Genomic DNA, 17,360 nt, shown 5'->3' on the forward strand with positions numbered 1-17,360 from the left:
ATTTACAATGTGGTATTGGTCTATATAATGACAGAAACATGGTTTGTCTTCTGTTCATTGTAATTATTACATCACTCTTCGCCTAAAAGAAGATATTGAAAAAAATTATTAGGAAATAATAATAAAAAATCGACTCTCTTACAATTTTATTGCATGCAGGAGCAACTGTCTTAACTGATATTTGTCTTTTTTAAATACAAATTATAATACATTTCTGGACATCCTTTAAAATCAAATATACAAATAAAACGTGTTGCTTTTCTTGTGACATGGAGACGTTTAATAGTTAAGAAACAATTACAATCAAGGAAAAAGCAATAACAATTCAACGTAAATTAAACTCTGCAGATCTCAGCCGATGGTTGTCGTCAAATGTTTCCTTGGATGTAGCTGTCTAATATCTTCATTAATAATGCAGTCTCCTAGAATGGCCAGCAGTTGAACAGTTCATATAAATAGGTTGTTGATCATCTAATGTTAATCATGTAGCTTTTCACAGTTTGACACAAATCAAGCAATTAATTTAAAACACATCGGAATTACACTCAGTATATTTAATATTTAATTGCAGAACAATGTATAATTGACCCTTTGAAATTATTTAAATGATCTGTTTCACATCTTACCGGAATGTTGTGGCGGATCTCTTGCGAGTCCATGTGTGTTTGAAGCGCGATCTTCAGCGCCTCCGGTAAGAGGTCCATGGGTTCGACCTGCTGTGCATTCGGTGCAGCCTCGGTGCCTTCCATCATAGCGTCGGTACGCAATTGTTCGCTGTCCACAACACTTTTCTTCCCCATAAAATGACCTTGAGTGCCAAATAACATTTCTCTTCTTTGTATAAATGATGTTATATTCAGCAGAATTATTCGTAGCAAAAGTAAGGCATGTTTGTGTCTCACCTGTTGCCCATAAATTTCCTCTTGGGTTAACTTTAATCTTTGCGACTTTGTTTCTTTGTTCAGTCAAGTCAAGACTCACTGAGGACGTTGTTGAAATGTAAAAAGAGAATAGCACAAGGTACGAGAGGAAACCAGAGTGACACAAATTTACTACACTAAAAATAGACATTTCGAAGCGTTGTCAGAGTCTCTCTTCTCTCTCTCGATGGGCCAACACATTACGGTTTGTGGCGTTAGACGTATTTATATCCCACACATGGGAGGGAAGGTTGGCGTGTCGTGTAATGACTTCGATCCCGCGAACAGTTAGTCAGTCTCAATTCCCGTGACGTTGACACTCAATGCATGTCACGTGTTGTGTGTGGATATAAGGTAGACCTTAGGGAAAGTATTTGTCACTTGGAGTGCCAACAATTTGCAGAGTCAATTTCCCGGTAACAGTTTCCAATGGGTTCCAGTCGTTAGCATGCATTCATGCATTAGAAATCATGAACAAACAATGAACAATATTTTTTACAGCATTCATTAATCTTTGATAATGTTCGTAAATAAATATAAAATTGTTCATTGTAAGTTCATGTTAGTTCTCAGTGCGTTAACTAGTGTTAACGTAGCCTACAACTTTAGATTTTAAAAATGAATTAGTGATGAAATTAACATGAACCAAGATTAATAAAGGCTGTAAACGTATTGATCATTGTTAGTTCATGTTTAATAATGTTGTTAACTAATGTTATCAAATGCAACCTTAGTTTTGTGTGTTAAGTGTTCAAATGTTCGCTGAAGTGCAGCGCTTAGTTCAGCACCATGGACAACACTCAATACTATTAATATGGGGGAAATGCTGTAACAGTTGGATTCTTTGAGAAGTGTTTGGTGAATTAACATACTATTTATTTATTATTGCTGCTTTGAATTTATCTGGCCTTAATCCTCATCTTGCATTAAAGGGCAATGTTTCTCCTAAATTTTATTTTCAGGGGCATATTTCACCTTCTTGAGAGCATTCTTTTTCTAACTAAATGTAAATGAAGTCAGAAGTTTACATAAACTTAGGTTGAAGTCATTAAAACAAATGTTTTAACCACTCAACAGATTTAATATTAGAAAACTAAAGATTTGGCAAGTCGTTTAGGACATCTACTTTGTGCAAGTTATGAGTAATTCTTCCAACAATTGTTTACGCACAGATTTTTCACATTTAATGGACTATATCACAATTCCAGTGGGTCAGAAGTTAACTGTGACTTTAAGCAGCTTGGAAAATTAATATTTTTGTACCAGCCGGATCCCTTGTGGCCTGCAGCTCCACCTAGTTCCCCCTATACCCTCATGAACTTTTGTTTTGTTGTGTATTGTTGGGCATTGGGAGCTGCTCGCATGAGGATATGTAACGTATTTGTGTGTTCTTGTTTCATGTTTAGATTCTGTCTTGTGTTTAACTGTCTGCCTTTGTGAGAGCACACGGGTTCGGTTGAATTCCCATGCACTCTTCGGTCTGACTTGTTTCATGTCCGGAGCATGCTCTCTGTATCCAGACTTCATGTCTGGTTCGGTTTCGGTCTGTGTCGTGATCCGGACACTCGTGCTCTATGTTCTGTCTGTTATTGACGTGGGTGCATTGAACATCTGTCATCTTGGTGGCATGCAATCGCGTCAAAAGTTTTTGTCTGTCCCTCGTGAACATGGGTGCGCTTTATGTTGCGCCTGAGTCGCAATCTGTCTTGTTTTTCATGGCCTGAGTATAGTGTCTGTATCCTGACTTCCCTGCCTGGTTCAGTTTCGGTCTGTCTCGGGATACGGACACTCATGATCCATGTTCTGTGTCTGTCTCTAACAACCGCGGACGCGTGTTGCGCTCGTTTTGCACTGCATGCCCAGGTTGCGTGCTGTCTTCACGTTGTGCTGAGATTCAGTCAATTCGGTCTGAGGTTTCGGGTTTGTTTGTGGCCGAACTCGCACAGGTGCCCTGTCTTATTTTTGTCGCCTGTTGCGTGCAGCGTGTGGCTTTTGCCTCGCTCAGGTTTCGTTTAGTATGAGAGTGTGTGGCATCGCTTTGTTTGCCATTGCTACGCATTCTCTCGTCTTGTTTGTTGGTTGGCATGAACGTATAATGCGAGCATCCTCGTGTGTGCTGTCCAGTGCCAGTTCGTCTTTTGTATAAAGTTGGTTGTGTGTTTCTTGTCGGTCTTGTCGTTTGGTCATGTTTCCTGTCTCATTTTGTTCATAATTGTGCCACCATATTAATATATTTCATTATAAATCTAAAACTCAATAAAAAAAAAAAAACGTTTTTATAAGTGCCAATAAGTGCCCAAAATAGATGGGAACTCCTTCAATACTGTTTAAAAAGCGTCCCAGGGTGAAACCTCAAGAAGTTATTTTATTCAGGCAATGAAGCATCTGGAATATCATGTATTATGATGTGGAATGTGGATCAAAAAGTGTCAAAGGTTCATCTTATCCAAAATGCCACGGCCAAGGATACAGCCTCATATTGAAGTAGTGGCAGTAGATTTTACAGTGCTTGAACCTGTCTCTCTGATGGCCGTGAGAGTATGTTAACTTTGACCTGAGGTGGGTAGAGTAGCCAAACATTTACCCAAGTAAAAGTACAATTACTTAAAAAATACTCAAATACAAGTAAAAGTAATTATGTTAAAATAACTTGAGTAAGAAAGTAGGCCTATACAATAAAAAGAATACTCAAGTAATGAGTAACTAGTTACTTTCACATATAACGTAATGGATGTTTACTCTCCTAGATTCCAGTACATGATACACATTTAACATGCATTACAGAATGATTAATAGTAATAATATTGTTAATAATGGAAATTGTCACCATTCACCACCATGTTGTTCCAAACCTATTTGACTTGTTTCTTCCATGCATCAAATTAAGGGTTAGTTCACCAATTTTTTTTAAATGCTCCAATTTTCTCACCCTCATGCTATTTAAGACATTTATTCCTTTCTTTCTTCTGCAGAACACAAATTATGATTTTTAGAAGAACATCTCAGCTCTGTTGGAACATACAATGCAAGTGAATGGTGATCAGGCCTTTGAAACTCCAAAATGCACAAAAATGCAGCATAAAAGTAATTCATAGGACTCCAGTGATTTACAGAAGCAATATGATAGGTGTGGGTGAGAAACAAATAAATATCTTTAACTGTATAATATATAAATTCCCATAAATTCTCCTCTCTGCCCAGTAGGTGGCGATATGCTCGAATAATTGAATCACCAAAACACAAGAAGAATATTGTGAAAGTGGAGATATATTAGTAAAATGGATTTGAATATTGATCTGTTTATCACCCACACTAATCAGATCACTTCTGAAGACATAGACTGAACTAGTGTCCAATTCCTCCAGCGCTGCCTTTATGTGCTTTCTGAGCTACACAGAATCAGCTGAAGTAGTATCAAAGGCTCTGGGGGCTTCAGTAGAGTTAGAGTTAGGTCCAATACACCACAACACACCAAGTTGATCTCGAGAGCAAATTAACTGAGGCTATGGGGCTTCATTGTTTATTGCCCCTCTTTCTTTGCCGGATTTTCCATTTTGGGGATTGTTAGAGAGAATGCTAACCTTAATCATCATTTATTTCACTGCTTGTTTTGTTCACCTCAATATTTTGAAGAGAATGGTGTCCGAGACTGTCACTCCCTAACATTCTGTATAACATCTTTTGGGTTCCACAGAATACAGAAAGTTACACAAGGTTGGAAGAAAATGAGGGCGGGAAATGATGATATAATATTAATTAAAGGATGAACTATCAGATTTGGACAAATCTGTCAATTAGAAGAGAAGTTTGGAAACCTTTTTCTAGTAATAATTATGATGAAAATCATGAACAGTGTCACACAGTCCCAAATTATATATAATGTTCAACTATACACTGAAGCTAGATCATGCGTTTTTCATGCCTTCTGTTGTTATTTCTCAGCCTTTAACATCCTGCGTGAATTTAGTTCAATGTAGTTCCAGCATTGTCAGTGTCGATATAATTTATATAATTAGATCTGTACACTAAGGGTAAATTGCACCTTATCTCTGTGTTTGGAAGCTTGTGTCCATAAGCCAAAGCTGCCCGCATCTGCCAACCTTGCACATGCAGAAATGCTCACAATCGAGTTCGGCAGGGCAAAACATTTGCACTTAATGCGTATGTTTACAATGATTTTTATAGTAGGTACTGATTTAATGCAGCAGTGATATAAAAATGTAAACTTAGAAACTGAGGTCATAAGAGCTCATAGTTACAGATTCATGCTAAAAATGAATGAGTATCACCGTGATACAAACAAGCCCACATTATTACAATCTCTAAAACTTCCCTCTTCGTATTTTCTTAAATTGGAGCTGCAATTTTAATCTTGAAATATCTCCTTGACTTAGTGTAAAATTAAGGCATAACGTGGAGTGAAGAAATTTTTGTTTTGCGGGCTTGCTGCTGTAGGTAGAATGTGCCTTGAGTTACTGCGTGCAGATTTGAAGTTCCGCTGTTGTAAGATTCCCATTTAAAAAATCTCAATAAATTATACATTTATTAACACTTCTTAAATTAAAACAGTAATGTAATGACAGCAATGATACCCATTGTAACAAAGTAAAAGTACATACATTTATGTAAGAGTGAAAATTACCCACCATAAAACATACTCATAAAAGTAAAAAAAAAATCCAAAAAGTTACTCAAGTAAATGTAACGAAGTAAATGTAGCACTTTACTGCCCACCTGATTGTGAATAATGTTTTCACAAAGTTCACAGAGGCATTTCCAACAGAGGATCAGAGGGTTGAATCCACTGCCAAGATCTTTCTGAAATAGTGGATTTTTAAACGTGGTGTGCCTGAACGATTGCATTCTGATCAGGGCAGAACATTTTAAAGTGAGCTGATTGCTGAGCAGTGTACAAAGCATGGTGTAAAGAAAACCCACACCACACCCTCACAATCGGCCTCAGGGAAATGCTCGGTGCAAGCACTTTAAACACAATGCTCCATGTTCTATTGCATACACTTCCCCCTGAAAATAAAAAGTGTTGGCCAGAAGACCTTCCTGAGTTGGTTTATGCTTATAATGTAACACCACATGCAACCACTGGATACTCACCATATTACTTGCTGTTTGGAGTCAACCCGCATCTTCTAGTAGATGCACTGCTAGGTCAAGAGTGAATAAATTGTTCTCATTTGGGACACTGTTTTTCACAGTTTATATATATATATATATATATATATATATATATATATATATATATATATATATATATATATATATATATATATATATATATATATATATAAAATGTAATAAAACTTCCTTTTTCAATATGGCCCAATTAACCGCTGCCATATTTCGAAGACATTTTTATTTGGAAGAACTTCCCAGTTTTAGACATTTGTCATGTGCACATTAGTGTTGATTACTTGTATTCACTAAAGTTAGCTACTTGTGAATTTTTAAGTATAAGGACAACAGCCTGTCCTGTTTTACAATTTTATTAACTTATTGTAAAACATTTGGTGTGTGTGTGTGTGTGTGTGTGTGTGTGTGTGTGTTTCTAAATAATCCCAATATTTCCATCTTTACTTCAGTCAGTGATTACCCTGACAGTTCTGAGTAAATATTGCGATTATCAAAATATTTCTGTCTTACCATGAAATAAAAGTTTTAATTTCCTGCAAGGGTGTTAAACAGCAAAGGAAAATATATCTTCATCAAGCACAAATAAACCAAGTAAGAATGACACAGTACATTACGAGTAGATAATTAGTCTTATGGTGAGTAGTGTGAGTAATCGCTGGGACAATAGGTTCTGGCCTATTTTTAAACATCTGTCACTGTTTACTTGTGGTTTCAGTTATTGGTTACTTTATTGTCTTTGCAGAGATACAGTGGTCACTGGGCAGCTTCAGTTTCAAAAACACATCAATTGAACAGATAAAGTGACTTATTTAATAGGTCTGTATGGATTACCATTGCATACTGTCAGCTTTACTTTAAAGAAAACAGCGTTCGAGACATTTGGCTAATATTTACCACTTTGATTGGTTTGGTGTTTCCCATGGCAGTGATGTACAGTATATTTGAGAGGCAGGCTATTCTTATCAAAATATAGTTACACTGCATATGTTATACTAATGATAAAGGGCACGCATGGCCAATCTCATATTTTTAGAGGATGAACAATTTCCATTTTGTATCATTTGCTAGCTGTTCTATTGCCCCTTGTATTGGCAAAAACAAAAGTAAGCAAAAGTAAATGTAAGTACTACACTTGCAATAAAAACAAGAAAAAGAAAACATTAAATGTATTGCCTTAATTATTAGCACAAATAACTATAACAACATGCTGTTCATAAGGACTGAATCAGTTCATGATCATAATCAGACTGAGGTCAGTCTTTATGTCTTCATGAGGTAGGAACTTTATGTTTCTTTTTCCAATGTGAAAAGTTAGTTTAGCAAATCAGGTTGATTGTGTACAACAGACTGCAGAATATACAGCTGGATAAATTACCCACACCAGCTGACTCTAAGTGGAAAGAGGAGTAAATGATCCATGCAGCTGGATACCACGTCACACTGGAGACCCAGTCTCTGGATATCCACCTCTCTTGCATCTCTTTCCACACCACAAAACCCATTCACTGTGGCATTGTAATTAATTCAGCCAGACATACTGACAGACAGACGAACAAATTTGACCAAGTCCTTCCCTGAATTTCAGTTGGGTAATCTAATTGTGTCATGAAAAGAATATTTCAGGTTCACTACAATTTGAGCTAAATCAACAGCATTTGTGGCATAATGTTGATTACAACTTTACTTGTAGACTTTACCCTCTTTAAAAAAAAATCTAAAATCTGGGTTATAGCGAGGCACTGACAATGAAATTGTCAGTAAAAAACTAAAAATCAAAACAAGGCTGAATAACAAGCTGAGCTCTAGACACAGGAAAAGAAAAGATAAAAACCAAAATAACTAGGAATTCATGGCTAAAATCAAACTGAAGAAAATTAAGCTTGACTAGATGACTAGACTACCAGGAATGACAAGATGAAAAGCAAGACATGAATAACAAGAGGCAAAAACATGATCTGGCATGGAACAAAAAACACAAAGGGAATATAAAGAGAAACTAATGAGTGTAATGTTGAACTAACAGTGTAACAAGAGGGCGGGGCGACAACTGACAGTAGAACGCATGGCAAACACAACAGAACAAAATGTGTAGAAACACATGGCGAACGAACACAAACACCACACGCCGAAGCATGCGGGTGGAAAAACAAGACAGCCGTGCACTCCACGGATGAACAACGGCACAGACACAAACACAACTAGGTTGATCAAACCGGCATCCTGACAGTCTGGAACTGACAGGACAGTTACAGAGGTGAAACATTTCTTACGTTTCTGGAAAGCTTCCTGAGCCTGATCCGTCCACCTGAAAGGTACACAAGTGGAGGTTAGAGCTGTCAAGGGTGCAGCGGTTTGACTGAAGTTGCAGATAAACCACCTGTAGAAGTTAGCAAAACCCAGGAACCACTTCAACACCTTGCCGGAGTCAGGGACTAGCCATTCGGAGACAGACCTTACCTTTGCTGGATCGACCTTAATCCCCTCTGCCGATATTATTTGCCCCAGGAACGGAACAAAGTTAGCGTGGAACATACATTTCTCTGCCTTGACGTACAACTGGTTCTCCAGAAGACGTTGCAGTACCTGACGTACGTGCTAAATGTGTACCTGTAATGAAGGAGATTAGGATATCGTCAAGATACACAAAGACAAATTGATCACGTCTCTCAACCCATCATTAACCAGTGCCTGGAAGACAGCTGGGGCATTAGTAAGCCTGAAGGGCATAACCCTATATTCAAAGTACCCTGTGGGGGTGTTGAAGTCCGTCTTACACTCATCACCCTCACTGATCCGAACCAGGTTGTAGGCATTGCGGAGATCCAACTTTGTGAAGACCCGAGCTCCCTGCAACAGATTATGAGCAGTCAACATCAATGGCAGGGGCGGAGTGAGCCATCCTTTCTCCCCACGAAGAAGAACCCCACACCAGTAGGAGAAGAGGAGGGTCAGATGAGTCCAGCCGCCAATGACTCATGGATATACTTATCTAGCGCCTCCCTCTCTGGTCCAGATGGTGGAGAAGTGCCAGGAAGAAGGTCAATGGCACAGTCATACGGCCGATGCGGAGGAAGGTATGCCACCCGGGACTTGCTGAACACCCGTTGCAGGCCGAGGTACTCCCCAGGTACACGGGTTAGATCCACCGCCTCCTCCTGTAACATAGAAGAAACAGAGCCAGAAGATGAAGCAGACAAAATTTATGACAAAAAGAGCTCCACACTAACACAGAATTTTCTGACCAACTCACATGGGGATTGTGTTTAGCAAGCCATGAATGCCCCAACAAAATGGAGGTGCTAGGAGACTTAAGGAGGTAGTGATTTCCTCACGGTGGTTGCCTGAGATGAATAGGCTTACATGGTCAGTGACATGGGTTATTTGGGCCAAGATGGCCCAAACTGGCGAGCTGGCTAGCGGCCTCCGTACCAGCCAATGAACGATCAAATACCTTCAACATCTCCTTCTTGAACAGCTCAAAAGTGGCACAGAACAGAGCCTTGGCTGCCCACACAGTGGTTCCCCATGCACTAGCCTTGCCAGTGAGCAAAGTGATGACAAATGCCACCTTGGTGATATCTGAAGCATATGCAGATGCAGATGATGGAACACTGAGTCAGGAATGAATGACAGGACATGGGGTTGCCAGCGTAGGGGGTCGGCGTGGGCACTCTGGGTTCTGGAGCAGATACAGGAGGGGATGTCTTCTATTTGCTTAGCCATCACCTCTACCTCACGGGTGGAGGTTGTAATCTGTGAGGCATGTTGTCCCAGCAGAATCCCCTGCTGGGCTATGGCGGTCCGTAGAGCCCGAAGCCATTTGTTTTGAGAATAATGGCTGGCTGATGAAGTTATTGGCTGGCTAGCTGGCTCAGCCAAAACCTAAATGGCTGCTGCAGCCGCCAAACTTTTCATAGCTGCAAATGGCTGAAGCTGCCACTTCATGTCTACAGATGTCTATGTTCAGTGGTGGACAGTAACGAAGTAAATGTAATTCGTTACTGTACTTAAGTAGCTTTTTTGTGTATCTGTACTTTACTGAAGTATTTAAATTTGGGGAGACTTTTACTTTAACTCCACTACATTTCAAAGTCAAATATCTTACTTTTTACTCTACTACATTTTCAAAATCAGTCGTTCCTTTTTATTTATGAGTGGATAAAAATGTAACTGGTCAAACGAGCCGCCAATCACAGTACAGCGCGCTTTGTTTTGAACTTGCCTTGGCGGCATCTACTAAGCCTGAACCAGGGGTGCGTTTCCCAAAAGCATCGTTAGCCAACTATGGTAGCAAGTTCCGTCGTTATCATCATAGTTCAACGAGTCGGTGTTTCCCGAAACCATCGTTCCAACGAACATTCGCAAACAGCATCGCAGAGTTGTGTGGTTGGAACGACAGCTCTCGACCTGTGGTTAGAAGCAGAGTTTCTTGTTATTATAACATGTGGGCTTAATAAATTATTATCTTGAGCCAAATAAGCAAGATGACATTCAGTAAAATCAGTATCTTTTATTTAGAAGACATACAAATGTCCTTTATGTCTTTTAGTTTGTCAATAGATTTAAAGCACCGTTTTTGAAGAGTGCGCATGTGTGAACGTGCTCTAGTGCGTAAGAACGAGCCTATGATTGAATCTGGAAATAAAGCAAATAACTGAGAAAAATATGAGAGAGTCCTCAGATGACATGTCCGTAATTTATAGCAAAACATCTAGCATTAATTCGATCATTAATTCGAACAGATTCATTAAAAGTAGTTTTTAATCCACCACATGTGTGACATCATTAACCAATGTGGTTGAACAACCAATTTGCGACAATACGGTTTTGGGAAACAGTCGTGACTAGCAAGTTGATTTCTTCAACAGTGCATCGTACTCACGGTAGTGGAGCAGCAAGTTACGTTGTTGTACGGAAACGCACCCCAGAGCCGTTAAATATGAGAGTTGCGAACATAGACGGTTGCGACAGTGATCTCGCCGCCGCTGTCACGTGATTCGTGTAGCTCTCAATAGTTCCAAACAAATTGCGTTGCCAATGATTTTAAGCGGGGCAGAGAGCAGCAGCTATTATTGCAGCAATTATCGGTAAATATTGACGCATAATGTACATTGCTTATTATGTTGACACTAAAATGACTTGCATATAATAGCATTGTTTTTCTGGAGAGTAGCAGAAACACTGCATTAATACGTTTTTGTGTTTAATTTTGGAGGAAAATTGGCTGCTCCCATAACATAGAATATATATATATATTCTATGTATGTGTGTGCGCGCGCGTGCGTGTGTGTGTGTGTGTGTATATATATATATATATTTATATTTAATGGCATTGTGCAGGTTTATTTGAATGTATCATAACATTAGGATGTTAATAATTATGACCATAGACGCTCGAGAAAAATATATACAGTAAATACTGTAAATGTATTATACCTTATGGGAACAGTCCCTTCCCTCCAAAATTAAACACACAAAAAATGTATTCAATTCAAATATATATATATATATATATATATATATATATATATATATATATATACACACACACATCTGACTAATTAATGTCATATTATTAATAGATTGGTGTGCCAAGAGTGACATTAGTCTTCATGTAGACTGAGTTAAGCAAGAGCCTTGTGACAAATTATAATAGGACATTATGGCCATAAAAATCATAGTACTTGGATACTTAAGTACATCTGAAGGCAAATACTTTTGTACTTTTACTCAAGTGAATTTTTAAAGGCAGCACTTCTACTTTTACTTAAGTAATATTTTACCTTGAGTATCTTTACTTTAACTCAAGTACATGGTATGTGTACTTCGTCCACCACTGTCTATGTTATACTGATTTACTAGATCTCAATATTTCCAAGCAATGCATGGCTTACACTATTTTTCTACAAAATGCAATACAATCAGATTTTACTTTCACAACGTATGTACATATTTATTTTGTAGTCTGTATGCTACTAAACATTTTCAAATAGCCTACAATGTGTTCTGTTTAGGCTAAATGTATGTAGGCTAAGTTGTATACAATAACTTGGCATTATCATGGATGAAGCTTATCATATTACACCTTGATTAAGAATGCAAACTTTTGTTGAATTTTATGAGAAATCTACAGACGCAAACAGACGAAGTGTAGTAAAATAAAGACCTAAATGTGTATTTCGGACTTTTTTTCACCACAAGTCTGAAAGAAGACATGTTATTGAAGACAAATATCCAAAAATCTCAAAATTGACCAGTAAAAAAAAACTATGTTTTTGCCTGCCGTGTCTCGCCTTAATATAAACACACACTGTTATCAGTAGCCTATTATTTTGGACAAAGTTTTGCACATTTCACTTCAATGTACACTTAAGCATGCGTCGTGAATTAGCAATGTGGAAACGGTGGTTTGTTACTGCAGTAATATCACATTCAGTGCTATAAATCTCTCCGTTCCAGAATATTTGTTTCATAACATCAATCTTTGATTCAGGTGTTTGTGCAACCGTGCCCTGAAGATTTAACAAAAGTCTGGGTAGGCCTAAGTTAAGAAAAAAGTAAGTAGGAATTAGGAAAGTATGTGAGAAGTGAGATCAAAATTACCTTGCTTGCTTCTTTCCGCCATTTCACCTCAGTGCGAGAAAAACATGCATCGCTTCTTCTGTACGGAAAACGAGCAATTTTAATTGGTCGATCAATTCACTAGTGAGTCTGTGTATCGTAGCAACGAGCACAAGACGGCGCTGTTATGAATCCAGTGGGAAAATAGATCTCGTGTATTGTTTATATATTTCGTGTGTGTATGTCTCTATGTGATATAATTATTATTTGATGCAAATAATTCTAGCCGGCTCAGCCAAACTTTATCAGATGGCGGCTCAATTTGGCTTACGACATTATTGGCTGGCGGCGGCTGACATTCTAAATGGCGCAAATGGCGGCGCCTGGCGGCGGCTTCGGGGTCTAGCGGTCCGGACTGATTCTGACCCCGCTGAATCCATATCTGGCCAGATTGTACTGTTAGGGTTCATAAAGTAGAGGATTCAATTTGCAGGGTAATACAGTTTATTGGAAAAAACGGGGGTTCAAGGGGTAGCAAACAGAAGCACAGGCTGGGCTGGATAAGGTCCAGAGTCAATGACGGCCTCAGATAGCGTAGACAAAGTCTAGGCTGATCAAACCGGCGTCCTGACAGTTGCTAATACATTTTTTTTTTTTTTCAATATCCATGGTGTGATTTATCTCCTTGTGTATGTGCATTAATCCAACATGTGTTAGTCTTTGCTGGATCATTTTACTTTGCAGCCAAGTAAAAATTTGCTCTAATATATTTAAATGCACATGATATGAAGCTTGCAGAATGTCCGAGCACCGCTGTCCCATTGTGTGCTAAGTGATTAAATTGCATTTACATCCAGTGATTGTACAGGGAAAAATAAGTGAGGAATATAACAACACAAGTGATTCACGTTAAACATAAACAAACACCAGAAGAATGCTCTTACTTCATTAACGGGTAACTGCACAGGAACAAATGAGCAGCACAACATTAACATTTTAGTTACTACTATTACTACATTTCCTGTTAGAATATCATTACTAGCCAATTTACATGACAGACATATATGATTCTTTTGGATATCTCTCTTAACCATTGCAAATGTGTATGCTGTTTCTGTGTTTTGTGGTTATGGGTTTCTATTAATAACTACTTTGAAAATCATGGTAACCCCATAGTAATGACTGAGGTGCTAACACATCCTTCTGAAGGAATAACTTGCCATTTGGCACAGTATTCTAAAGTGAAGATCATGGTAACCCCCTAGTAATGAATGAAGTGTTACTACATGCTTCTGGAGTTATTAACCATTTGGAACAGCATTCTAAAGTGAAGATAATGGTAACACAGTAGTATTGACTGAAGTGTTACTACATCCTTCTAAAGTAGTTATTGGCCATTTGGAACCGTATTCTAAAGTGAAGATAATGGTAACCCCTAATAATGTTTAAAGTGTTACAACATCATTCTAAAGGAGATTTTGACCATTTGGAACAGTATTCTAAATTGAAGATCATGGAAATGACTGAAGTGTTACTACATCCTTCTAGAGGAGTTATTCACCATGTGGAACAGTATTCTAAAGTGAAGATCATGGTAACCTCATAATAATGATTGAAGTGTTACTACATTCTTCTAAAGGATTTATTGACCATTTGGAACATTATTCTAAAGTGAAGATCTTGGTATCCCCCTAGTAATGACTGAAGTGTTACTACATCTTTCTAAAGGAGTTACTGACCATTTGAAACAGTATTCTAAAGTGAAGATCATGGTAACCCCCTTGTAATGATCAAAGTGTTACTACATGCTTCTAAAGGAGTTATTGACAATTTGGACCTGTATCCTGAAATTAAGATCATGGTAACCCCCTAGTAATGACTGAAGTTACCTCATCCTTCTGAAGTAGTGCTATGATTAGTCGACGTTATCGCAACATCGTCACTATAAAAAATTTATGACAAAAATGTTCATTGTTGAATAGTCGTTTGATCTCATTTAACATGAGATCATATTAAACTCTAATGATGATGCGCGAGAGCAGCACTGCAGTTCGCACCTAACTGTGCAGAGGAAGAATTACACTCCCTTTGCATGAAAATCAGTCTAGCGGCTTTAATAGGCTACCTAGGATGTCCGGGAAGGGCACATTTTTTAAGTTGCGTTACAAGCCGTTCACACATTGGCACCTTTAATGTTTGAATTTGTCACTGTTCATTCCTCTAACTAATTGTTCTCATTAAGTGGCATAAGGAATGATCATGAGATAACTGACCCTGATTTCCAACAGGTGGACATAATTATGTGTTTGGTTGTGACAAAGGTATTTAATGATCTGTTGCCTATTTGTGTGTACCGGACGAAGAGCAGCAGAAATGTTGGTGTTGCTTTTAATCAATAAAAGGGAATAGTATAACAGTGTGTGGATCTTCAGTTATACCGGTACTATAATAGATTACCATATGGGTCTTGCTTTAATATTTCAACCTGACATTTCAATAATGTATTGAAATATATGGTTGAAGGTGTAATTTCTCAGGCCTTTTAAAAGCGCAGTTTACAGATTTAAACAAAACTGGAACCCTTTTCTCTCGTTCCTTTCACTTTGCATTTCGTTTATAATTATTAAGTGAGTTTGCTCATTCATACTCAGTCTGGAGACATCCTGAAACTCACTCTCCACTTTGTACTTCATCATGACGTAAGCAGGCAATTATGCACAAGTAGCCTACATGATAGAGGTCTACAATTAGGTTTCCTCATGATAGTCATTTGCAAAAGCTCAGACTAGAATATATATTCATTCATTCGGCTAATTGGTTAAAATCAAAGTAAAAATTGTTATCCTCAAATCTCTGCTGGATATTTGAGACTCTGTTAATGCATGCACACTCTTCTCAGATCCTGCGTAGATTTTGGAATGTTTAATTTTGTATTCATAGTGTTGTCTTTATGTGTCAATGTTAGCTATTCCCTTACAAAAAATCTAAACTAGTGCAAACATGCCGCAAATTCGCAGCTAGTTATTTTCACATGTGAATTAGCTTTTGATTTGCTGCAAATGTTTGCCGCAAGTTTGCCGCAAAGTTCATTTGCATGTGAAAATTATCAATGGTGAATTTGCAGCAAGGTTGCAGCAAATTTGACATGAACTCTCCATTTTCATAAGGGTTTACACATACTGCATACCTATTTTATGTTATTCTCTACAGTTAAATTAAATTCTCCAGGGTATAAGGGTTGTTCACACACTCTCAATAAATGAGAGATTCCAGATCAAGGTACCTCACACACACACCACAAACATATAATGTTTTTCTCGTTAGTTGCTACAATCACCATCATAATGGTTTAATCTTGCCTTAACTAGATTATTATCTGAGGGTCTCTTATGTTCACCACCCCAATATTACCAAGAATAGGGGCAAACACAGTGTTTAAATTGTCTTTCTATTGGATTTACTGTGGTTGTTTATATTTAAGAAGTTGAATCAGATTCTATGGCTTGTTCCGCAGTGTAGTATAATGCTGACATTTCAACACTGACATGTACACAATGAGATTATAATCTATAAACTATTGTCATGGTAAGCAATTGTTTAGACTCAAAACAGAAAATTAGTCCTTTCTGCAAACAAAACTGTCTCAATAACAATGTGAAATAGAGCAGCTTAAATGAATTACTCTGACTTGCATGATGATTTAATTGCCTATTCCAGTCTCTGATCCAAAGTCAAAATCCACAAACATTCTTTTAAGAGACTTTAAATATGACAGATTAAATTGGCATAGTTAAAGAAGACTTATGTGCTCTTTAGATGGCCTAAAAACACCTATAAGCTTTGTTATTGAAGGAAATGTGTCTTCTCTGCCTGTGGTTATCAGGATCTTTACTTTGGTAACTTCATAGCAGATCTTCTTAGAAACACATTCTATTACGGATACGTAATATGGATTGTTGGAATTCCTGAGCATAAAGAAGGCAGAGATATGGTGAAATTCCTTGATGAGCTCTTTCCGAGTCTGCTCGATATAACAGGCCATAAACTGGAAATTGAGGGAGCTCACAGTGTCCCGGCTCACAGCTATGCTAAGGGTGACAGGCCCCGTTCAATTCTGGCCACATTTCTGAGATCATCCAATAAAGATCTTGTGTTGCACTAGACGAGCAAAGGAAAGATTTCTTGGAAGAATCACAATATTTTCTTGTTCCTGGACTTTGTGAATTCAACTAGAGAGAAACATGATCAGTTCAAGGAATGTAAGAAACTTTTACATCAATGGAAGATCACTTTTGCACTGATGTTTCCGGCCAAACTGAGAGTAAACACCAAGGATGGCAACAAAATATTTACATGTCCCAAAATGGCACTCTCCTTCATAAATAAATTGGAGTGAGTAAGCCATTTGATGTTTCTTATATTAGTGGACTGACTCACTGTTCAGTGACTAGATTGTCTGAGAAAGCTGGGCGCCATTTTTTATTCTTTTTGTGTTGTTCCGCCTGGCTGCTGGAGCTTACTTTGTGGAATGATACTTCCTTCGAGGACCTTTTGCATTGACGGGGGATCGCTCTCGTGCTGGGCTTCCCGGCCAGGTTGGGAATGGACACTATGGATGACCACAAAATATTTACATGCTAACATAAAGGATGTTTTTTAAAAAGTTGACAGGCTTAGTAAGTCATGTTGTAATTATTAATTTTTTTGTGCGGCCACTGAGTGAGTTTGGCT

The 17,360-nt window shown here is 38.0% G+C and overlaps 1 protein-coding gene across 1 annotated transcript; it reads right to left on the bottom strand.

Moving 5' to 3' along the window:
- Nucleotides 1–368: 368 nt before the first annotated feature.
- LOC127645257 (neuromedin-B-like) lies at nt 369–1,089 on the bottom strand. The gene is made up of 3 exons (XM_052128817.1): nt 903–1,089; nt 627–808; nt 369–422 (listed from the first exon to the last, which is right to left on the bottom strand). Exons 1-3 carry the CDS (start codon nt 1,069–1,071, stop codon nt 369–371), a joined length of 405 nt encoding a protein of 134 aa, XP_051984777.1. The 5' UTR covers nt 1,072–1,089.
- Between the last annotated feature and the right edge of the window lie 16,271 nt (nt 1,090–17,360).

This window comes from Xyrauchen texanus, chromosome 1 (assembly GCF_025860055.1).
Source record: "Xyrauchen texanus isolate HMW12.3.18 chromosome 1, RBS_HiC_50CHRs, whole genome shotgun sequence".
NCBI classification, from domain to species: Eukaryota; Metazoa; Chordata; class Actinopteri; order Cypriniformes; family Catostomidae; genus Xyrauchen; species Xyrauchen texanus.

What these genes read in the sequence shown, in the direction of transcription:
- LOC127645257 (XM_052128817.1), bottom strand. Translation starts at nt 1,071, where the DNA reads ATGTCTATTTTTAGTGTAGTAAATTTGTGTCACTCTGGTTTCCTCTCG. An exon ending in AGGAAATTTATGGGCAACAG is followed by an intron (nt 809 to 902) that starts GTGAGACACAAA and finishes TTGGCACTCAAG; the next exon opens with GTCATTTTATGGGGAAGAAA. An exon ending in AGATCCGCCACAACATTCCG is followed by an intron (nt 423 to 626) that starts GTAAGATGTGAA and finishes TGGCCATTCTAG; the next exon opens with GAGACTGCATTATTAATGAA.